Genomic DNA, 24,529 nt, shown 5'->3' on the forward strand with positions numbered 1-24,529 from the left:
CTTCTAGGCCAAGTGTCTGTAAAGACAATCCTCCCTTTCCAGGGCAGTCACCACATTCTTCAAACAAACAAGTCTCTTTCATTATGTCACAGACTACTGACTTCACATAACCAAAGTATCATATGTCACATGCTCCAGTAAGTTCTTCAAAGTTACCACTCAAAGTTCAAAATTTGTCCAGTACACACATAAACATACATCTCTTGGTGGGTGTCAAACTACCTACTTAGGTCGTAATACATAAAATTTTGATCTTGCAGTATGTGAAGTTCTATAAATTGCAGAAGTTTCTGTAATACTGCGAGTCATGTACCTCTTCACTTTCACAACTTTTTGACCTTAAACTGTTACAGTTATAGTGTCATTTTTGTTGGCACTCTGGCGAGAACAGTCCCATTTATCTTCCAGATAAAATGACTGCACTATTTGAACTTGAGCTGCTTCTACAGGTTGACCATAATAGGGATCTGGTCTTCTAAAGACTCCTTTTACAGACCTCACATTTCTTTATTTGTTTACATGTACTTTGATACTGATGGAACATGGTTCAAAATTGTTTTCTTTGAAGATGTCTCTGGAATAATAGTTAAAACTTGCACCTTTTCACTGTAGGATGCACAATCTCAAACAGTTGAATTGATATTTGTGAAAAATTCCTGGCAAGTGCTTTATTTTGTTTTCTTCTGAAGATGGAATTTCTAATTTGAAGAGTGTGGTCAGTTTTGCTGTAGTGTATTCATCCATAGCTTTAGTAATTTCTCTGTGCTTTCTTGATGCATGGATCTTATGACTCGACTTCATTGATCACGGTTTCTTTTACAGGACTAACACCTACCTCTGTAGTTGACTGATTCAGGGTATTTAATTCTTCCTCTATTGATGCAAAATCTGCATCATCTACACCATGGCCCCCCCAGGGGATCCACAACTCTTTCGTGGATACGTGCGTAGCGAGCACGGGACCCCGAGCTAATGTGGCCTTCCTTCCTTTCCGGGCTGCATACCTTCCCTTTCCGCATCCTTCCCCATCCCCCATCTTGCCCCCCCCCCCCCCCCCCTCACCTCTGGCTCTTTCCTTCCCTTTCTCCCCCTCTGGGAGTATGGTTTGTGCCTATGTCCGGAGACGGATGCTTGTAAATGTACCGCATTCTTTGCCTTCCTCGCTTCGCTTGTATGTCTTCATCCTTCCTTTGTCCTTCTCTTTTCCTTACCTCTTCTCTTTACCCTTTTCTCCGCTGCGGCGTTTGAGACCTCTCTTCTTTCCTTTCCCTTTCTCTTTCTTCCTCCCTGTGCGTGTCTGAAGGCCGACCCATGCACTTCCATGCGTAGCCGGTGACGGGGTAATGCGTAATTCCCCGCCCCGGGTAGACAGGTAGGACACGTACGTACCCCCTGGTAACGGCCAGGCCCAGGGAGGGGTGATTACCCGAGCTGATACCTTCCGAAAGTGCCGATTGGTCCCTCCGTCCGTTTGTCGGGAGGTGTGACCTGAGGTGTGAACAATCACCTAAGGCGGGAGTGCCCTCAGAGAGGGCCCCCACAAGGGAGGAGCGCGCCATCGGAGACGCCGGTAATCATGGGGGATTCTTCCGCAATGGTTTCCTCACCTTCCACTATGTCTGCTCACAAACGTAAGCTCACTGAGTCTCAGCCACAGTCAGTTCTTCCATCGTTGCCACAGTTCCTCGTTGTTTCTCGGTCTGACGAAGGTCACGACTTCTCCACGGTCAACCCTTTCATTATTCAGAAAGGTGTCGACGCAATTGCAGGTCCTGTAAAGTCTTGTTCCAGATTACGGAATGGCACCCTGTTGTTAGAAACAGTCAGTGCCCTCCAGGCACAAAAATTGTTGCGTACCTCACTACTACACACCTTCCCTGTCCGGGTGGAACCGCACCGTACTTTAAATTCCTCGCGTGGAGTCATTTGTACACGCTCCCTCGATGGATTGTCTGACGAAGAAATTCAGCACTACCTGTCTGACCAGGGCGTAACGGCTGTTCATAGGGTTATGAAAAAAGGGTTGACATGAACATCATTCCAACCCGCACTGTCTTCTTGACATTTGACAAAGTTCAACTCCCATCAAAAATCAAAGCAGGCTATGAGATAATTTCCGTTCGCCCTTATGTCCCAAACCCTACGCGTTGCTATCGGTGTCAGCGGTTCAATCACACCAGCCAGTCCTGTTCCAATCCGGCCAAATGTGTTACGTGTGGCAAGGATGGCCATGAGGGTGCTTGTCCACCTCCATCCCCTCGATGCATCAACTGTATGGGTGACCACTCTGCTTCCTCTCGAGATTGTCCCGTTTTTAAGGACGAAAAGCTCATCCAGGAAATTAGAGTAAAGGAAAAGGTGTCGACCTTTGCTGCTCGAAAATTATTCGCCAGTCGACAGCCCACCGTGCCTCAGAAAGGAAAATACAGCACTGTCCTTGCTTCTCCTCGGCCAACAAAGGAGGCGGCCACGCAGACTTGCGACCTCACCTTTAGTGCCACAGTCGTCAGATCGGCCAGCGCAAAGATCGCCCGTTCAACCTCACCACTTTCGCCTGCCCACTCTCTGGCTCACCCTTCGTCGAGTTCTGCTAAATCTCGAGCCCAAAAGTCAGACACCAAGACTTCGAGAAAAGAGCATACTCGTGAAGAGTTTTTACGTACGGCAACTTCCCAACCATCGGTTCCTCCTTCCTCTAAACATCATACTTCCAAGAAGGCTACAAAGAAACCCAGTTCCTCTCCTTCTCCGCCAAGGCGTGTCCCATCTACAGCACCACCTGGTGGAAATCGCCCTCGGCCGTCTTCTGTGTCGCCGAGGCGCACTGCTGGCGGCCGATCAACCGGCCGATCGCTGGTGCCAGGAGCTGCTCCTGACCAACCTATGGATCAGGATCTTCTGCCTTCGGCTGAACGCCATTCCATGATGTCGGTCGCAAGCTCAGAGCAGTCGTTGAGTTGACAGCGACCTTGGTCACATTCCTCCATTTTCTGTTCACCCTATGTCCATTATCCACTGGAATATCCGCGGTATTCGAGCCAATCGGGATGAATTGTCGATCCTCTTACGATCCTACTCGCCGGTCACCTTCTGTCTTCAGGAAACAAAGCTGCGCCCCCATGACCGCTTTGTTCTCCCTCATTTTCAGTCTGTCCGATATGATCTCCCCTCTGTTGAAGGCACTCCAGCGCATGGAGGACTCATGATTCTTCTCCATGAAACTCTCCATTATCACCCAATCCATTTAAACACTTCCTTCCAAGCTGTCGCCGTCCGTCTTTCCCTTTCCGGATACACGTTCTCTCTTTGTACTGTATACATTCCATTGTCCACACCAATGGCACGAGCTGATCTCCTTCATCTTCTTGGTCAGCTTCCACCCCCATATTTGCTGGTTGGGGACTTCAATGCCCACCACCCGCTTTGGGGATCTCCACATCCTTGTCCACGTGGCTCACTATTGCTAGACGTCTTCCACCAAGCAGATCTAGTTTGCCTCAACACTGGGGTCCCCACATTTTTGTCTGCCTCCACGACAAATTTATCTCATTTGAACCTTGCGGTCGGTACTGTTCCGCTAGCTCGGCGCTTCGAATGGTTCGCCCTTGATGATACACACTCGAGTGACCACTTTCCATGTGTCCTTAGACTGCAGCCTCAACTGCCCTACATGCGCCCGCGATGCTGGAAGTTTGCCCAAGCCGATTGGACACTTTTTTCGTCTCTAGCGACATTCGATGACCGTCACTTTCCCAGTGTCGACGATGAGGTCACACATATTACCGACGTTATTCTTACAGCTGCGGAACATTCAATACCACGCACCTCCGAATTGCCCCGGCGCCCCCCAGTTCCTTGGTGGAACGAGGCATGCCGTGATGCAATTCGTGAGCGGCGACGTGCTCTCCGCGTTTTCCGCCACCATTCTACTTTGGCCAACTGTATCCGCTATAAGCAGTTCCGAGCGCGATGCCGTCGTGTCATCCGCGATAGCAAGAAGGCAAGCTGGAAATTCTTTATTAGCTCATTTAACACCTTCACTCCCTCCTCGGAAGTTTGGAGTCGGCTTCGACGGTTCTCAGGCGCGCCTAGTTTCTCCCCGGTCTCTGGGCTCACTGTCGCGCATCACACATTAGTGGACCCCGTCGCAATTTCTAACTCGTTGGGTCAGCACTTTGCTGAGATTTCGAGCTCTTCAAATTACCCGCCAGCATTTCTCCCAAAGAAACGTGCAGCGGAAGTGCGACCTCTTGCTTTCTCCTCTCAAAATCGCGAAAGCTGCAATACTGTTTTCTCCTTGCGGGAACTCCAACATGCACTCTCTTCTTCTCGCTCCTCCGCCCCAGGACCGGATGGTATCCACATCCAAATGTTGCTGCATTTATCAACCCATAGTCTGCGTTACCTCCTTCGCCTTTATAATCGAATTTGGACCGACAGTACTTTTCCCAGACGATGGCAGGAAGCTATCGTCGTTCCTGTTCCGAAACCTGGAAAGGACAAACATCTCCCCTCTAGCTATCGCCCCATTTCTCTCACGAGTAGTGTTTGTAAGGTTTTGGAGCGTATGGTGAATTACCGTTTAGCATGGTGGCTGGAATCCCGCAGTCTTTTAACACCTGCCCAATGCGGATTCCGAAAGCATCGTTCTGCAGTTGACCATCTTGTTGCTCTCTCCACTTATATCATGAACAATTTTTTCCGGAAACGCCAAACAGTAGCAATATTTTTTGATCTGGAGAGAGCATACGATACCTGCTGGAGGACAGGCATCCTCCGCACACTGTTCTCTTGGGGCTTTCGAGGTCGGCTGCCCCTTTTTCTTCGCGAATTTATGGCAGAGCGCACATTTAGGGTGCGGGTGAACACTACTCTCTCCCGTACTTTCTCCCAAGAAAACGGGGTACCCCAGGGCTCCGTGCTGAGTGTTGTACTGTTTGCCACTGCCATCAATCCAATTATGGATTGTCTCCTTTCTGATGTCTCGGGCTCCCTCTTTGTGGACAATTTTGCGATCTACTACAGCTCTCAACGGACCAGCCTTCTTGAACAATGTCTTCAAGGAAGTCTCGATTGCCTCCACTCTTGGTGCATCGAAACCGGCTTCCGTTTTTCTCACAGTAAGACCGTTTGTGTTAATTTTTGGCGACGTACGGAGTTTATTCCGCCCTCCTTACATCTAGGTCCTGTCAACCTTCCGTTTTCAGACGTCGCTAAATTCTTGGGTCTTATGTTTGACAGAAAACTGTGCTGGTCCTCCCACGTTTCCTATCTTTCGGCTCACTGTCTGCGATCCCTCAACACCCTCCGTGTCCTGAATGGTACCTCCTGGGGAGCGGACCGAGTGGTCCTTCTCCGCCTATATCGCGCCTTAGTGCGCTCGAAATTGGACTATGGAAGCATAGTCTACTCCTCTGCTCGGCCATCTATTCTTCGGCGTCTCGACTCTATCCACCACCATGGATTACGTTTAGTGTCTGGAGCTTTTTACACCAGCCCTGTGGAAAGCCTTTATGCTGAGACTGCTGAATCTCCGCTGTCCAGTCGGCGAGCAGTCCTTCTGAGTCATTATGCTAGCTATCTGTCTTCCATGCCTGCTAATCCAGCCCATGACATTTTTTTCGACGCCTCCTTTGATGTAGGGTATGCAGGCCGCCCCTCCTCCCTACTACCACCGGGAGTCCGCTTCCGTCAACTGCTCCATTCTCTTTCCTTCCGCTTTCCTAAAACCTTCTTGACAACTTGGGGTACAGCACCGCCTTGGCTCCGTCCTCGGATCTGCCTGCTCCGTGACCTTTGTTGATTTCCCAAGGATGGTACCCCTTCACTTGGTTATCGTCGGGCATTTGCTGCTCTATGTGCGCAAATGACGGACGCCACATTTATTTACACCGAAGGCTGGAAAACATCGTTAGGTGTCGGGAGCGCCTATATTGTTGGCGACACCCCAAATCACTTTCGGCTTCCCGACCAGTGTTCGGTTTATACTGCGGAGCTTTCCGCTGTTCTCCAGGCTGTCCACTACATCCGCCGCCATCAGCGGATACAGTACGTTATCTGCTCAGATTCTCTCAGCTCTCTCCTCAGTCTCCAAGCTCTTTATCCTGTGCACCCTCTGGTCCACTGGATTCAGGACTGTCTGCACTTGCTCCACCTGGGGGGCGTCTTGGTGGCGTTCCTCTGGCTCCCGGGACACGTTGGTATCTGTGGAAATGAGGCGGCCGATATTGCAGCCAAGGCTGCAGTCTCTCTTCCTCGGCCAGCTATTCAATCGATTCCCTTCGCTGATCTACGGAGCGTTCTATGTCGACGTGTTGTTCATTTATGGCACACGCATTGGTCGACACTTCCCAATAATAAATTGCGGGACATGAAGGCTCTTCCTTGTGCTTGGACCTTTTCCTCCCGAACGCGTCGTCGGGAGGAGGTAATTTTAACTAGACTCCAGATAGGGCACTGTCTTTTTAGCCATCGACATCTTTTAAGCGGCGATCCTCCCCCACTCTGTCCCTACTGCTCTCAGCTGTGGATGGTAAGGCACCTTTTAATTGAGTGCCCCTATTTTAATCCGTTACGCTCCCGTCTACAGCTTTTGCCTGATATATCGTCGATTTTAGCAGAGGACACGCGCTCAGCCGACCGCGTTCTCAAGTTTATTAGTGCCAGTGAAATGACGTCAGTCATTTGAAGCTTTTTTTGGGGACAACCAACCCCTTTCTGTAGTGGATTTTTAAGCCTTCGTTCTGCTTTTAGTTTCTCCAATTTTATGACTTTCGTTCCCATTGCTGCTGGTTTTCAATTTCGCCTTTTTACTGTTTCCTAAGTCACGGACCGGGCGCTAATGACCATAGAAGTTTTGCGCCCTGAAACCAAAACAAACCAAAAATCTACACCATGGGAGGCTTCACCTTCTTCAGATACTATCATTGTTTTTATTCTGTCAAAACATTTAGAACACAAAAAGCCATCACTGGAAACATCATTACTTTGAAACAGGCTCTTCAAATGAGAACACTTATTCCCAACCTAAACAAAGTGGTATTTTTTTGTTTGTTTTATATATCACTCTTTTATGGATATGCAAATAGTCTGCACACTTCACTCTCCTGTGGCCCCAGTCAGAAGACATTTCAAATAGTCTGTTTCACAAAACACACTGAAACTGTGTCAACTGACAAATTCCTCGTGGAAACACAGAACTCACTGGATGGTCTCAGATTTCTTAGAAGCCTCTTCAGTAAACAAATTAACATTGAATAACTACAATACAGAAACCTGCAATGAACAACTGCAACAAAGAAACTGACAAGAAATAATTGCAACATAGAAAGTGATAAGAAATAATTGCAACAGTGAAAGTGATAAGAAATAACTTCAGTGAAGATATATATTACCCTTGAAAGTGAAAAAAAATGATTTTTTAAAATAAAACCTGTCCAACTTAAAAGTGGAAGCCCCGTTTTTAAGAGAATGTAGAACTATATGGCGCTAATCAACAGAAAATCAAAATTTTATGGATTGGCAGTTTTTAAAAATAATTTCCATTAATCATAAAAAAGTTCAGAATGCTATAGTAAAAGAACTTTGACAGGTAAGTCCAAATGGAGGATTTCTTTGTAATCATAAAGCAATTATCTTTCAAATAAAAAACAACAAAATATCTAGAACTGTTCCAGAGATGGAGCATTTTAAAAATTTTTCTGAAATTCTTATCTTCAAAATGTTGTAACCAGTGTCATCTTTGGAGGCTTGTATCACAGGGCAGGAGGTTTTTTGAGAAAACAAAAAAATACATGTTTTGTACTTACTCCTGAATTTTAACATATGCTAAATTCTATAAAATCTGGTACTAGAAGGTAAACCCCCCTGTCTGAAGTGATACAGATTATGCCCTAAGAAGTTTTGACATCCAAATTGATACCTTTGCAGTCTTGAAGAACTCAGCTGCTGTCTTGATCAGCTGCTTCACCCCGTCCCACAGAGGTATCTTGGGCACTATCTTGTTAAGCCAATCCAGTTTTTCAATTCCCTCACAGACAAAGATAAGAGCACCTTTTTCCAGATAGACTTCCCCCTAGACTCTCCTCAATATGTGCCTGAGACTTGTCTCTGCCCCCCCCCCCCCCCCTCCCCAAAGCCTCTCAAAGAGAGCCATATGAACAAGTTCTGTCTGCTGCGAGGGGATGTTGACCAGTGGATATACCTGTTGGATAATTGCCGTCCTGAGACTGTAGTGCTATAGGTATGTTTCCTATTTTGTGCCTCAGCTTTTTCTGGGTGTGATCATTCTGAGAAGTGGGAATATTAGACTCTTTCCTTGTTCTCTTGTTTCCTGTCTTAGAAGTGGAAGAGGTATGTTTACCTCCTTCACTCTGAGACTACCCTCTTCATTTTTTAGGGGTCTTAGGTTAAAGACCTGTTAGTTCATACCATTTTTTAATTCTTTACCTTTGTTTTTTGTGTTCTTTGAGAAATTTTCTCCTTTGGATCTGACAAGGATTTAATCTTCACATGCTCCAACTTCTGTGTGACAGTTTCCACATGTTGGACTCATCTATCACCTGATCCAGTTGCAGAAACAGCTCCTGTCGGTTCCAACCCCGATGTTTCTATGGAGCTCTTCTAATGCCCCTCAGTGTTTGTTTTTTGTTGTTCTGTGTTCTCCAGTTTTGGTTCACCGAGAATTAGAGATCAGTCGACATCACAGAACCCCGTGCGGTGCAAGGCTAATTACTCAGGAAGTTTCCCCAGTACCCCTGATGCTCCATTAACGACACATCTTCCCATGTGCCACACACTCATCAGCATGGTTAGTATTACATCTTGGATTGGGTGTCTGGGGAAATGGAGTAGGAATTTGGGATTGCAAATGGGAGAGATCAGGCATTGTGGGACACTCTTTGTCTGGTCCATCCACTGAGGCCTGTCTGGCATAGGAGAAGCTGTCAATAGCTGTGCTGCCACTGGCATAGCCCTCAGCTTCTTGCAAACATGCAAGCCTTTCTGCCCACGCAGACAGTACTTCTACAAGGTGGTGTCCTCGGAGAGGTACATCTGGTCTGTTAAAATTGTTGCTGTTTCTTCTAATCTTGGCTGACTTATTTATAACTGATAATTGGATCCCAGTGCGATGACACATGAGCCAAGACTCTCATTTTTTCAAATTGCATTTATATCAAGCTCATATAAGCAGAACACCCTGGCAGCTGATATTTTTTACTCCAGATGAAAATTGTAGAGACAGCTGTCAAAATCTAGTGTGTTTTATATGAAATGATGCAGCTTGAAAACGTGAGAAATATATTACGCAGTATCTGTAATGAAGTGTCTCAACAGCAAAATCACAAAAATTATGATTTGTTTTGAAAGACTCATTTTTCTCCAGTTGTAAAATATGGTGTTAATGGTGTTAAAGAAGAGACTGAAAGCCTAGCAGTATTTGCAGAACTAGTCTGTGATAACTGTTCCATAGTTCCTACCCCTTCCCTCTCCCCTCTCTCCGTCCCACTGCATTTTAATAGTTGGTTTAGAATACATATTCATAATATGTAACAAATTAATCACTACAGGTTTGTTTATGATATAATGCAACTTTTCTGAATTTTTAGTTATTTATAACAAAAGTCCAGTAATTATAAAATGCACATAGATATTTCAGGCTACTTAACAGATAAATCTGTTACCACAGCCTTTATTTAATTTTCATATTGGTTATCGTCACCAACTCGCACTCTAACCGCAGTCTGTGCACGTGGGAGGTATCAAATATTTCACTGTAATGTTGTTTCATTTACTGGTTAAGTTTTGATTAATGAAGGGACGTTGGTTGAAAACTTTTTGTACAGTTTGTGTAAGCTATTTAAATTAGTTTAACAAGGCCTTGGCAAATAGGTAATGATGGTGTTTCTTATTATGAAAATGTTTTACAGGTATGCTTTCTTCAAAGATTGTTTGGACAAAATAGAAGCATATGATGGTGGAATACAAAAATTCACTCAGGGATACAAATCGTATGGTATTCACGTAAATCCTGACAATTCAGTTACTTGTAAAGAATGGGCACCTGGTGCTGCAGAGTTATATTTGTATGGTGACTTCAGTGAGTATTTTATGAAGAGTTTAATTTTATTTTTTCATGCAAATTGAAACATGTTAATGTCTCATTGTATTTTTGATTGAAATGCTATAGATAACTGGAATAGGCAAAGTCATCCATATGCTAGACGTGAGTATGGAAAATGGGAGTTGCATATTCCCCCAAGACCTGACGGCTCCTGTCCAATAGATCACATGTCAGAAATAAAGGTAAGCTTTAGTTGATTACAGAGTAAATTTATCCATTTTAGGTTATCATTTGTTTACTTCTTTTTGACTTGTGCTTTGGAAAGTGTCAAGATTAAATTACATGCAGGAGGCGGCTCTAAAAGAGAGAGGTTCTCACTTATCTAATCTCAGCCTGACTTCACATATTATAAATGTGCAAAAGATACCTGCTTATGATTCTGCAACTTACAGACCAATAGAGTTCATTGCTGGCAAATTTATGATATTTCTTACAATTCTGAAATATATTTATGACATTTGCTTCCTCCAATTTAGTCTCTCATTCTTGTTAAATGTAAGGTTACCTGTAGCAGAGAAAATATTTAAACATATGTACCCCTATTTTCATAAACAATTATCGATATTAAAGGTATTCTACTATTGTTACTGTATATATGGGTTTATGAATGTGGGTACCTATTGCAGTATTGGTGCCATTCACTTACTTAAATTTATCATTAATCATTTGTAGAAATCACCTATTGTTATTGGTTATGAGGTATAAAACAACATGATCATTGACACCGTAATTTATTCAGTATCAACAAATAGCCATTGTCACAGCGCTAAATAAACAATCATGTAAATACTTAATAAACACACAGCTTCATTTGAGAGACTTTACTTTCCTTGCTGATGGTTAAACAAGTTCAGTAATTTGTTTTGCTCTCTAGTGAATTTTGAATTAAGTGAAGGATGTTTTACCAATTCTCTTAGTACTTGGTCTTTAGTTGCACTGAATAAGGTTGCCCAGTAGTACAATACTGAAATGAATCATGTATACATAGTTTCGGTTCACTTCTAACTAAGCCATTAAGTTTGTACCACCTGAATGAGCAGATAGATCATTCAGTGAGGCCACAATGAAGTACTTCGTACAGCTGTGTCAAAACTGGCATTGGTGTATGTGCCTAAATGACATTAGTGTGACAAGAATTTTTAATCAAAAATTGCATATTTACTTTTGTGTACACGTGCAGACTGAAGTAGTGAATGCAAATTTGTACAAATGCTAGGGTTCGAACCCAGATCTCCTGCTGGAGACCTGGGTTTGAATCCTGGTCTTGGTACAAATTTTCATTAATCACTTCAGTCTGCATATATACATCACAGATGCTTGAGACTCGAAAAGGTCTCTGCAACCATATAGTTTCTCCTTGACAACACCTATTCCATAGAATAATGTACAAAACGTGGTGGGTAGGACTTACTAACTTGCAACATATGTATACCTTTTTATTTTTTTAAAAAAATTAGAAATGTTCATAATGTAACCACATGTACAAATTAATCAGCGATGTGAATGTATAATCATACATTCCGCATCATTGCAATCTGTCTTGGAAAATGATCCATGGAACATGAAACTAACTAACTTTGGTAGTTACTTTTCTTGAACCAAAGGAAAATTCAGTTGTAAAAACTAATAAATAATTAAGCAGACTTTCTACACAGTACTTACATCCAGGAACTGAAATGTGCAGGACTGCCGATAGACACACTAAAAAGTAAAAGAAACAAACTACATAGTGTTCAGAACTAATAATTCAGAAAGTTAGATAGCATATCTCTTTTACTTCTACTTTTTTCGTGCACCATGCATCTGGTGGTAAATTTTAAAGTAAAAATATACTGCACTGAGTTATTTAGGATTATTCAATGTTGTTTACTGTTTATATATTCTAATATAACAGAGATAGCAAAAAATGGTTGCACTGTGCTACATGTATTCCATGACATATCCTGCTGTATCTCTCTACCCCTCTTCTCAGTGTTGACTGAGCTTACTGCCTGTAATGAATTACACTAACCTTAACAGTCCTAGGGTTACAAGAGTATTTCCAGCAACTTATTTTCTTGTAACCATGTAATGTTTTATCAGCACCAATGGTATCCATATTATCATCTCAGTACGTAAATATCACCATAAAACAACCACTGTAGAGCTGGTCTATATTTTAGAGATTTTATGTGCTCGTTGGTAACCTGGCATTGACTAGTTCTCTTCAGAATTTTGCACTTGTATAGCTTAACTGTTGTAGAAATAATCATTTCTTAACATAAAGGAAATATTTGATGTCATGTTGGTAGAATAAACAATTATATCAAGTATCAAGCAATAGAAATGTCAGGCAGGAATATCAAAAATGTAGAAAATGACATATTGCTACTTACCATAAAGATTACACGTTAAGTTGCAGACAGACACAGTTACGACACTTACAAGCTTTCAGCCACAGACTTTATCTGAAAAAGAGAAAAACACACACACACACACACACACACACACACACACACACACACACACACACACCGTTCGTTCGGGCAAGCAAGCACACCTCATGCACACATGACCACTCCCCCTGCGGGTTCGGGGGTAAGAATAGGCCCGCGGTATTCCTGCCTGTCGTAAGAGGCGACTAAAAGGAGTCCATCCCCCTCACGGGGGTAGTTAGCGCCTGCGTCCGGAGACGGACGGTTCCACGACCTATAATCGTGGTCTTTTTGGTTTTTTCACTTCTCGTTTCTTCCTTCCTTTTGTTGGTTCCTTTCCTTGCTCTTCTCGACCTCACTGTCTTCCTTACTCATTTTCCTTGACTTCTCCTTGCCTTCTCATTGCCTTTTTCTCCTTGCCTTCTCATTGCCTTTTTCTCCTTGCCTTCTCATTGCCTTTTTCTCCATGCCCTCTCATTGCCTTTTTCTCCTTGCCTTCTCCTTGCCTTCTCATTACCTTCTTCTCCTTGCCTTCTCATTACCTTCTTCTCCTTGCCTTCTCTGGTCTCCGCCTCGGCGTTTGAGACAGTCTGTCCTCTTTCTCCCTCTCTCTCTTCTTTTTCCTCTTCTTCCTTCCTCCCTGTGCGTGCCTGAAGGCCGACCCACGCGTTCGCACGCGTAGCCGGTGACGGGGTAACGCGTAATTCCCCGCCCTGGGTAGACATGTAAGGCACGCGCGTACCCCCTGGTAAAGGCCAGGCCCGGGGAGGGGTGATTGCCTGAGCTGATACCTTCTGACCATGCCGATTGGTCCCTCCGTCTGTTTCTCGGGAGGTGTGACCTGAGGTGTAAACATTCACCTAAGGCGGGAGTGCCCTCTGAGAGGGTCCCCACAAGGAAGGAGCGCGCCATCGGAGACGCTGGCAATCATGGGGGATTCCTCCGCAATGGATTCTACTCCATCTCTTTCGACTTCGACTCAAAAACGGAAACGTGACCAGCCAACAGTGACAAAAGTACTACCGCCTGCCCCACAGTTCCTCGTAGTTTCTCGAACTGAGGACGGAAAGGATTTTTCCTCTGTCAACCCTTTCGTTATTCAGAAGGGCGTAGATGCCATAGCCGGATCTGTCAAATCTTGTACCAGGTTGCGAAACGGCACCTTATTACTAGAAACTGAGAGTGCCTTTCAGGCACAAAAACTGCTTTGGGCCACCCTCCTGTACACGTTCCCTGTCCGGGTGGAGGCCCACCGAACTTTGAACTCGTCTCGTGGTGTAGTGTATACTAGCTCCCTCGACGGATTGACTGACGAGGAGCTTCAATCATTCCTCGCTGAGCAGGGCGTGACGGCTGTCCATAGGGTCATGAAAAAGGTCAACAATGACCTTGTACCGACCCGGACAATTTTCTTGACCTTCGATAGTGTTAAGCTGCCATCGCGCATCAAGGCGGGCTACGAGGTTATTTCTGTTCGCCCCTATGTCCCGACACCTACGCGCTGTTACCAGTGTCAGCGTTTCAATCACACTAGACAGTCTTGTTCCAATGCGGCTAAATGTGTCACTTGTGGCAGGGATGCCCATGAGGGTGACTGTCCACCTCCGTCTCCTCGTTGTGTGAACTGTCAGGGTGACCATGCCGCATCCTCCCGCGACTGTCCTGTCTATAAGGAAGAACGCTGTATCCAAGAAATTAGGGTCAAAGAGAAAGTGTCCACCTCGGCTGCTCGCAAGCTATTGGCTAGTAGGAAGCCCACGCTGCTCCCAGCGGGGAAATACAGTACTGTCCTCGCCTCTCCTCGGACTACCCGGGAGGTAGCAACCCAGACATGCGATCTGACCTTCAGCACCACGGTCGTCCGTTCGGCCAGTGCTAAGATCGCGCGGTCGACGTCTCCTCTTCCTCCCATCACCCCACAGACACGAGCACCTTCCTCAGCTTCTGCTAAGACGAAGACATCGAAGTCAGATGCACGGGCCTTCAAGAAGGAACCATCCCGTGCAGACTTCCTCCGTACCTCGACCTCCCAGCCTTCGACCCGTACTTCCACTACACGTCCTTCCAAAAAGGCGCATAGGAAGCACAGTTCTCCTTCTCCGCCACGGCGCATTCCTTCTCCTGCGCCACCCAGCGGTTGCCGCCCCAGGCCGTCATCTGTTTCGCCTGGCCGCACCGCTGGTAGCCGTACATCTGGCCGTTCACTGGCGGAGGAAGCTCCCCCTCCCGGCCATCCTCCCGAGATGGCCGATGACCCTATAGACCACATGGACGATGACTGTCCGCCTACTGATAGCGGCGGCAGTGCTCGCTCGAAGCCAGGCCCTAAGCGGCCTTCGAGGTGACCACTTCTCTCATCTTCCTTTTCTTACAATGGCACTTATTCACTGGAATATTCGCAGCATTCGCTCCAACCGAGAGGACTTGAAGTTGCTGCTCCGCTTGCACCGTCCGCTCGTCGTAGCCCTCCAGGAAACGAAGCTACGCCCATGCGATCAAATTGCCTTGGCACACTACACCTCTGTGCGTTTTGACCTACCCCCTGTGGTAGGTATCCCAGCTCATGGAGGGGTTATGTTGCTGGTCCAGGATGATATTTACTACGATCCCATCACGTTGCACACCGGCCTGCAGGCAGTTGCCATCCGCATTACTCTCCCCACTTTTACGTTTTCCTTTTGTACCGTTTACACTCCATCGTCATCTGCCGTTACCAGGGCAGACGTGATGCAACTTATTGCTCAGCTACCTACACCATTTTTGTTAACTGGAGACTTCAATGCCCACCATCCCCTTTGGGGCTCTCCAGCATCCTGCCCGAGGGGCTCCTTGTTAGCAGACCTTTTCAACCAGCTCGATCTTGTCTGCCTCAATACTGGCGCCCCAACCTTTCTTTCGGACACATCTCACACCTATTCCCATTTAGACCTCTCTATATGTACTCCCCAACTTGCACGCCGGTTTGAGTGGTATGCACTTTCTGATACATATTCGAGCGACCACTTCCCGTGTGTTATCCAACTCCTGCAGCATACTCCCTCTCCGTGCTTCTCTCATTGGACCATCTCCAAGGCAGACTGGGGGCTCTTCTCTTCCAGGGCGACCTTTCAGGATCAAACCTTTACAAGCTGCGATCGTCAGGTCGCACACCTCACGGAAGTCATTCTCGCTGCTGCTGAATATTCCATCCCTCACCCTCCTTCTTCTCCACGTCGCGTACCGGTCCCCTGGTGGACCGCGGCATGTAGAGACGCTTTACGTGCTCGTCGACGTGCTTTACGCACATTTAAACGCCACCCTACAGTGGCGAATTGTATCAATTATAAACGATTACGTGCTCAGTGTCGTCGTATTATTAAAGAAAGCAAGAAAGCCAGCTGGGCTGCTTTCACAAGCACCTTCAACAGTTTTACTCCTTCTTCTGTTGTCTGGGGTAGCCTGCGCCGGCTATCTGGCACTAAGGTCCACTCACCAGTTTCTGGCTTGAAGGTCGCGAATGACGTCCTTGTAGCCCCTGAGGCTGTCTCCAATGCCTTCGGCCGCTTTTTCGCAGAGGTTTCGAGCTCCGCTCATTACCACCCTGCCTTCCTCCCCCGCAAACAGGCAGAGGAGGCTAGGCCACCTAACTTCCGCTCCTCGAATTGTGAAAGTTATAATGCCCCATTCACCATGCGGGAACTCGAAAACGCACTTGGCCGATCACGGTCCTCTGCTCCAGGGCCAGATTCTATTCATATTCAGATGCTGAAGAACCTTTCTCCTGCGGGTAAAGGTTTTCTTCTTCGTACATATAATCGCATCTGGATTGAGGGACATGTTCCCGCATGCTGGCGCGAGTCTATTGTTGTCCCGATTCCTAAGCCGGGGAAGGACAAGCACTTGCCTTCCAGTTATCGACCTATCTCGCTTACCAGCTGTGTCTGTAAAGTGATGGAGCGAATGGTTAACTCTCGATTGGTTTGGCTGCTCGAGTCTCGACGCCTACTTACCAATGTACAATGTGGATTTCGTAGGCGCCGCTCTGCTGTTGACCATCTGGTTACCTTGTCGACCTTCATTATGAATAACTTCTTGCGGAAGCGCCCGACCGCGGCTGTGTTCTTTGATTTGGAGAAGGCTTACGACACCTGTTGGAAGGCGGGCATTCTCCGCACCATGCATACATGGGGCCTTCGCGGTCGCCTTCCTCTTTTTATTCGTTCCTTTTTAATGGATCGACAGTTCAGGGTACGTGTGGGTTCTGTCCTGTCCGACACCTTTCGCCAGGAGAATGGGGTGCCACAGGGCTCAGTCTTGAGCGTCGCTCTCTTCGCCATCGCGATCAATCCAATAATGGATTGCCTCCCAGCTGATGTATCAGGCTCCCTTTTCGTGGACGATTTTACCATCTATTGCAGCGCGCAGTGTACACGTGTCCTGGAGCACTGTCTTCAGCGTTCTCTTGACCGTCTTTACTCCTGGAGTGTCGCCAATGGCTTCCGTTTTTCTGCCGAGAAGACGGTCTGTATTAACTTCTGGCGCTACAAAGAGTTTCTCCCACCGTCCTTACGACTCGGTCCCGTTGCTCTCCCAATCGTGGAGACAACCAAATTTTTAGGCCTTACATTTGACAGGAAACTTAACTGGTCTCCACATGTGTCCTATTTGGCCGCCCGTTGTACCCGTTCTTTAAATGTCCTCCGTGTTCTCAGTGGTCTGTCGTGGGGAGCGGATCGAACCGTCCTACTTCGTCTATATCGGTCGATCGTCCGCTCCAAGCTGGATTATGGGAACTTCGTATACTCCTCTGCACGGCCATCCATCTTACGCCGCCTCAACTCCATACAACATCGGGGTTTACGACTTGCGATCGGAGCATTTTATACCAGTCCCGTAGAGAGTCTTCATGCTGACGCTGGCGAATTGCCACTCACCTACCGGCGCGATATACTGCTTTGTCGGTATGCCTGTCGGCTACTGTCAATGCCCGACCATCCGTCTTATCGTTCCTTTTTTGACGACTCTCTTGACCGTCAATACGGGTTGTATGTCTCTGCCCTGCTACCCCCTGGAGTTCGCTTTCGTCGCCTCCTTCAACACCTTAATTTCTCACTCCCTGCAACCTTTCGAGTGGGCGAGAGCCGCACGCCACCATGGCTCCAGGCTCAGGTCCGCGTTCACCTTGACCTCCGCTCGCTCCCAAAAGAGGTCACCCCCGGTTCGGTCTACCACTCCCGTTTTTTGGAACTTCGTTCAAAGTTCATCGACATGACATTCATTTATACAGATGGCTCTAAGACCAATGACGGGGTCGGGTGTTCCTTTATTGTCGAGGCACAAAGTTTCAAATACCGGCTCCATGACCATTGTTCTGTCTTCACAGCTGAGCTCTTTGCCCTCTACCAGGCTGTTCTTTACATCTGCCGCCACCGACATTCTGCTTATGTCATCTGCTCAGATTCCCTGAGCGCCATCCAGAGCCTCAGTGATCCGTACCCGGTTCACCCTTTCGTACACCGGATCCAACGCTCTCTTCAGCAGCTGGTGGACGTCGGTTCTCCAGTTAGCTTTATGTGGGTTCCTGGCCATGTCGGTATCCCTGGGAACGAAGCTGCAGATGCCGCGGCCAAGGCTGCGGTCCTCCAGCCTCGGACAGCTTTTTGTTGCGTCCCTTCGTCCGATTTTAGCAGGGTGATTTGTCGGCGCATCTTATCTCTGTGGCATGCCGATTGGGCTGCACTTACCGACAACAAGCTTCGGGCCTTAAAACCTCTTCCCGTGGCTTGGACGTCCTCCTCACGCCCTTCTCGGCGGGAGGAGGTCATTTTAGCCCGGTTAAGAATTGGACACTGCCGGTTCAGCCATCGCCATCTGCTGACGGCTGCGCCGGCGCCGTTCTGCCCATGTGGGCACTTGCTGACGGTTAGACACATTTTAATGTCCTGTCCAGATCTTAACACACTGCGCCTCGATCTTAACCTGCCAAATACTTTCGATGCCATTTTAGCGGATGACCCACGAGCAGCTGCTCGTGTTCTTCGTTTTATCAATTTGACAAACCTCGCTAAGGACATTTGATGATGCTGTTTTTTAATCCTATGCCTGTCAGTCTGTCTTTTATCGTGTTTTCCCTTTTAGTTGTTGTGGTCAACTTGTGCCTCGCGGTGTATTCTTAGAGTAGTCAGGGCGCTAATGACCATTGAAGTTGTGCGCCCTAAAACCACAAAAAAAAAAAAAAAAAAAAAAAAAAAACACATGACCACCAACTCCTGCAACTTGGACTAGAATGCATTCTGGTCCAAGCTGCCAGAGTTGGTGGTCATGTGTGTATGAGGTGTGCTTTCTTGTCCGAACGAATGGTGTGTGTGTGTGTGTGTGTGTGTGTGTGTGTGTGTGTGTGTGTAGCAATCTCTCTTTTCTTACACTGAATGTATCAAGTATTGTAGCCAGTAATATCGCACTGTACTTACTGGAGGGAAAAGATTGAATATTTTTGAAAATAATCATTAGTACCAAGTTCGTGATGGTGATGGCGATGCAGAAATATGTGTTACAGGGTGACACGCTAGTAAAGGTGCTGTGAATCAGTTTCGCACATCACCATAGTCAGGTTGCTATAATTTTTCATGAAGTATTTGTAAAAAAAAATGTTTGGCTTGTTTCCTCTGTGCAAAATTATTAATTCTCTGAATATGTAATAAAGGCACCTACAAATAATGCTGCATTGATAAAAATGGGTGTCCCATACCATTATTTGTGTGTTCAATGGAGGAGTTTGGGAGCACTTGACTTGAAGTATGATGAGTAAGCAATGATGATCAGCAGTTGGTTGTAAGAAACCACTGGGAGAGCAGTGGATTGTGACACCATGTTTCATCACAATCAGTGGAAGCTGTGGTGTCAAATCCTGACTTCATTATAAAGAAGGAATGTGCAGTGTATTCAGTGAAATGTTGATTTTAGTCACAAAACTCAACAAATTAACTGCCTTAACAGTGAAAATCAGTATGAGGAATATGATGTATTGCTGAGATAGCACAAAGTAATGGGAGATGTACACTACCTGTGATTACTGATGTTCTCAAGTATAGCTACTTGAACTGCCCAGGAAATGTAGCTGGCTTCTTGCATATCATCACATTTTTGGCATTCCCAACCCACTACCAAACTATCAGTTATCAACCTATGATATACCTCAGGCTACTCTACAAATAAGTCTGTTACCCAAAACTTAAAGATGAGTAGAAAAAATGTTGAATCTGTGATGTCAAACAGAGCCTGAATTCCCTCACCAAGTCTGTTAAGATTGGTAGCTTGTGTACTGCTGGCAATGTCAAGAGTCTCTCTTCTGAGGAATTATGCTGGAGAGAGCCCTTAGTCTTGATTTTGTGACCGAGCGAGGTGGTGCAGTGGTTAGCACACTTTACTAGCATTCGGGAGGATGACGGTTCAAACCCGCGTCTGACCATCCAGATTTAGGTTTTCCACAATTTCCCTAGATCGATTCAGGCAAATGCTGGGATGGTTCCTTTGAAAAGGGCATGACCGATTTCCTTACCCATCCTTCCCTAATCCGAGCCTGTGCTCCGTCTATAATGACCTCATTGTCAACGGGATGTTAAACGCTAATCTCCTCCTCCTCGATTTTGGGCAATTGGCCTCGAGTTGAGGGTGGCTTCGGTATTCACGAGCTCAATCTTTAGCTATTCATTGTTCATGCTGGAGCAACCGAGCATTTTTCAGAGATATCTTTTGGTTGAATTAGTCATTCTTTCCCATCATCCTCCCAACCAGCTTAGACAACCGTCTACAGTTCTATTATCTGTTTGTTTGTAGTGTGGAATGCTTGGGCATAGATGGTGTGTGGAATTCCATGTCTGCCAATAAATCTTTGTAGTGGCAACAAAAGTTGGTCCATTGGTGCATTGTGGACTAGATCTAGGTGAGTGGCTCTTGTCACAGTACAGATAAACAGGACAGTATAGGATTTGGCTGTGATACTTCCTACTCTGCCATACAAAAGCCCAGGAAAACCAACATCACTGTCTGGGAATTGTCTGTGTGGTGGTATCTAGTCAACTGGCAGTGATGCTTTTATTTCTTGACCAGTGATACCATGTGCTATTTTACATGGTAAACAGTGATGTATGACCTCCTTTATGGCATGCTGGACATGAAGTATCCAGGAGGAGGAATAAAGCTCTGAAAGCACAATTCTAATCCAAAGATGATGTAAACAGAGGTGAGTATGTAGGATTAAAAGCCTATGTCCAGGATAAGTGGTTGTTATTCCTCTATGATTAATGTGGCATAAATGAGGTGGATAGCAAGGGCAGTGTTCTTGTACAGCCATTATACAATAATGTCAAGCTGCTGCCATTCCTTCTACTGTAAGGGAGTGTCTTATTTGTACAGAGATGGGTTGAATGTGTCTCGTCACATGGTGCTTCCATGTCTCTCTGTCTTCACTATCTGGTGGGACAAATAAGACGTCAACTAAACTCTTTGGGGGGGGGGGGGCGGGCAGTTGAACGTGTCCGTTTCGGATATAATTTGACATCTGTCTCTCATAGGCGTCATGGAGGACGTTGTTCTTCTCCAAAGGTCTCTGCAGTGACAAAGTGTATTTTAGTGTTACAGCTGTTATTTAGAACAACAGCTGTCAATTTTCATGGGAGACAGACTATTCTTTACTGGTGCTCAGTAGAATGTGAAATGTGAAATTCCTCATGAAGTGCTGAATTTTTCACTCTCATTGATTCATCTGGATTGTTGCATATTCCTATTGTGTATAAGACCAGAAATTTTGGACTGCATTGTCAAGTGATAGATTGAACAGCAGGTTTGATGAGATTAATGACAGTATGATTTACGGAAATCCTTGGGTGGCTTCTGCTAAGTATCCATCCAATTTTCGGAGGCAATAAAGCCAGTGATGATGAGATGCATATTGACACAGTATCTTTTTAGAATTTTCTGGTGGTGATCCGCTTCATTTTGTACCTCAGTGGAGAGATCATTTTATCCTTCTGTGAGATCGGTCAGTTGTAAGCTTTTACTATGTTGTCTTTTCAGCTCTTGAGTTACTGACAGATGTGTTGAAAGTGAATGAAAACTTTTGACTGTGGTAACTGTAAAGTGAGCATGTTCCATGCACCTCTCAGTGTCATGTGGAGCAGCCAATGTTGTGTAACATAGTGAAAGAAGAATCAAAAGGAGCATTGACTCCCAGCGGGCAATTTACAAAAGCTTGTAGTTTTGAATTGTCAATCACTATTTTGCTGATGATGAAGGGAGACTGGCTACCATAATCTAAAACACACTGTGGAAGTCTACTTACAACCTGTGGCCCTACTACATATACACAGGGTCTTTGGAGGTAACTGAATACTAAATATCTAGTATTCACATTACCTCACAATCATGCACCCAGTGACAATACTGTTTGCAAGACAGAGTAGGTTTCTGCCTTTCACACTGACCTCCTAACTGTATGTCCTGACTTACATCGAACATTGAAGGTTAGAGTCGACTGTACAATGTCAGTTGGTCTGCAAGTTTCCCCAAGAATCTTTTGCACTGTTGGTCCCCCATCAACCTCTTCTAACAAGAATTCCATCAGTTTCAGAATGTTACCTTCGGACAATTGTTCCCATTTTATATGAATTATGCAGTGTCATTATACATCTTCCAGGAATACGTGAAATACCTCTGGAAGTAAGAATCGACCACAAGCCTCTGTCTTCCTGTAGTGCCTGCAGAGCTTGCATTCACTTATTGTGTTCTGTAAATGATAAGTTAAAGATTCAGGGGAATCAGACACTACAGATGTGACATCTTCCAGATAGTCAAGATGTTCTTGAATAATTCAGTCACCATAGTATGCATGTTGAATTTCCTGAATTTATTCATTGGCAGCTGCAGCTACACCAATATCATGTACCAAATGGTTGGGTTTCTGCCCAAATACTCTCAAAGAAACATGTTTGCTGATAGGCAAGTTCAGGTCTGCATTGACAGAGGATTCGAATTGTTCCGAGAAACAAGTCCATTGCTCAGTGTCACCTAAAAATGCCACTAACTTGGTCAGTAGCAGTCAAGCACTGGAACTGCATTACTGTGTAGAACGTGAAACTTTCAGACGTCATGTCTGAAAGTCTTCCCTCGATACTGTATTTTTACCTTCAGGATCGCCCGCTTCATACAGTTAATGCTGTGTATTCCACATCACTGCTAACATATTATCTCCTCCTTGGGTGTAAGATTTTAAAACAAACTTATTTTATTACTGTAGTGTGTACGTAGCGTTGGAATGTTATGTTCCTTGTTTGCATTTCAGTTTAGAAAGACAATCAGTAGTTTCAATATCTTTTCTCATGTTTAGTCCTAATTGTAGTGCCAGTAACAGGTGGCAGCACTGGACAAGCTTCGTTGATAAACTTCCTCACTAGATGTCAGCTATGCACTTGTTATGTAATTGAACAATTATTCTTCTACTCTCTATTTAAATATTACTCCAGTCGGATATACAATAAACTGATAAATTATGATAATGAATACAAGTGAGCTGAAGGTCGCAGTGGCCGGCTGGGATGGCCGAGCGGTTCTAGGCGCTTCAGTCTGAAGCCACGCGACCACTACAGTCACAGGTTCGAATCCTGCCTCGGGCATGGATGTGTGTGGTGTCCTTAGGTTAGTTAGGTTTAAGTAGTTCTAAGTTCTAGGGGACTGATGACCTCAGATGTTGAGTCCCATAGTGCTCAGAGCCATTTGAACCATTTGAAGGTCGCAGTGCTTAAATGACTTAATGTAGAGTTTGTGTTGTACATTACAATGTAGAGTAGTTACACTATTTAATCACTTGAAATCAATGTGTAAGTCCTCTTGAATTATTTCAGATGTCCCAGATTCCAAAAGTTTCTGTCTCTGATGTTATCCCGAGTTTCTCTTCTGGAAAATGTGAGAAAACTATAGTCAGTTGACATGTGACTTTATTTACACAATACTTACAGATCATGAAAGTTGCATAACACTTTTATATACAAATTCGGAGATACGGATGTAAATGCAGAGAAGCAGTTTAGTGATTCCCCACAGGCTACACAAATCTGATATATTGTGTTCCCGTATACTGTACAGGAAAAATACCCTGGTTGATAGTGCCAATGATCTGGATTTTAGCCACAAAATGTTATATACAGAAACCTAATTACCTGATAAGTTGTGTAAATAATACTTGTTTTGTTTTGAACTTCTGAATTATTTATATTCAAATTTTTTCTCTCTTCAGATAATTGTAAAAACACATTCTGGGGAGAGTGTGGACAGACTTTCACCTTGGGCACCATACGTCTTACAGCCGCCAAAGTCAGAAGGCTACACATTCAAACAAAGATTGTGGAATCCTCCCAAAGATCAGGTATGATTAGTGTTACTGTTGTGACTAGCCGATTATTCAAAGTGCCGCCGCGCAATTACGCACGTCCTCTACGTGCAGCGCTGTCTGCCAGCCATGCAGCAGCTGCGCCACCTAAGCGGCCAGCCGAGCAGCAGCCGCTAGACTGAGACTCAGTGTTTAATCGAATGCCGACTTGTACACAGGTCAACTTACTCTGTGACTTATATGTGTTGTTGTGTCGTTCCTAAATATATGTGTTAAACTTGAAGTTCTAACAGTTACATTTCCAGATATTTATATTTCTTGTGTACTTGCTCCAAAGAGCTTCATTGACATATTCTGCTACAGCTTTGCATTTCCACCGTATGGCCTTAATGCTGAATTTTCACTGTTCTGCTAATGAAATAGAATGCGTCAGTGACAGGACTTGAGTAGGTGGTTGTGGTGGCAGCGGCAGGGGCAGCAGTTGGACAATTGTATTTTATACACTGTACGACAAACAAAGTGGAGCACCTGGAAGAGACGGAAACAAAATAAAACTTTGAGATAGTGGATATGTGATGTCATTTTAATGATGAAGAAAGCCAGTCCAATTAACAAAAATTTGGAAATATG

At 45.2% G+C, this 24,529-nt stretch overlaps 1 protein-coding gene across 1 annotated transcript in view; it reads left to right on the forward strand.

The window, feature by feature from the left end:
- The window catches only part of LOC126470057 (1,4-alpha-glucan-branching enzyme), a 107,664-nt gene that overhangs the window by 11,296 nt on the left and 71,839 nt on the right, over positions 1–24,529 (forward strand). Inside the window, exons 2-4 of the mRNA XM_050097562.1 lie at positions 9,930–10,099; positions 10,190–10,305; positions 23,807–23,935. Coding sequence (XP_049953519.1) covers positions 9,930–10,099; positions 10,190–10,305; positions 23,807–23,935 — 415 coding nt within the window. The remainder of the gene's footprint in view (positions 1–9,929; positions 10,100–10,189; positions 10,306–23,806; positions 23,936–24,529) is intronic.

This window comes from Schistocerca serialis, chromosome 3 (assembly GCF_023864345.2).
Source record: "Schistocerca serialis cubense isolate TAMUIC-IGC-003099 chromosome 3, iqSchSeri2.2, whole genome shotgun sequence".
NCBI classification, from domain to species: domain Eukaryota; kingdom Metazoa; phylum Arthropoda; class Insecta; order Orthoptera; family Acrididae; genus Schistocerca; species Schistocerca serialis.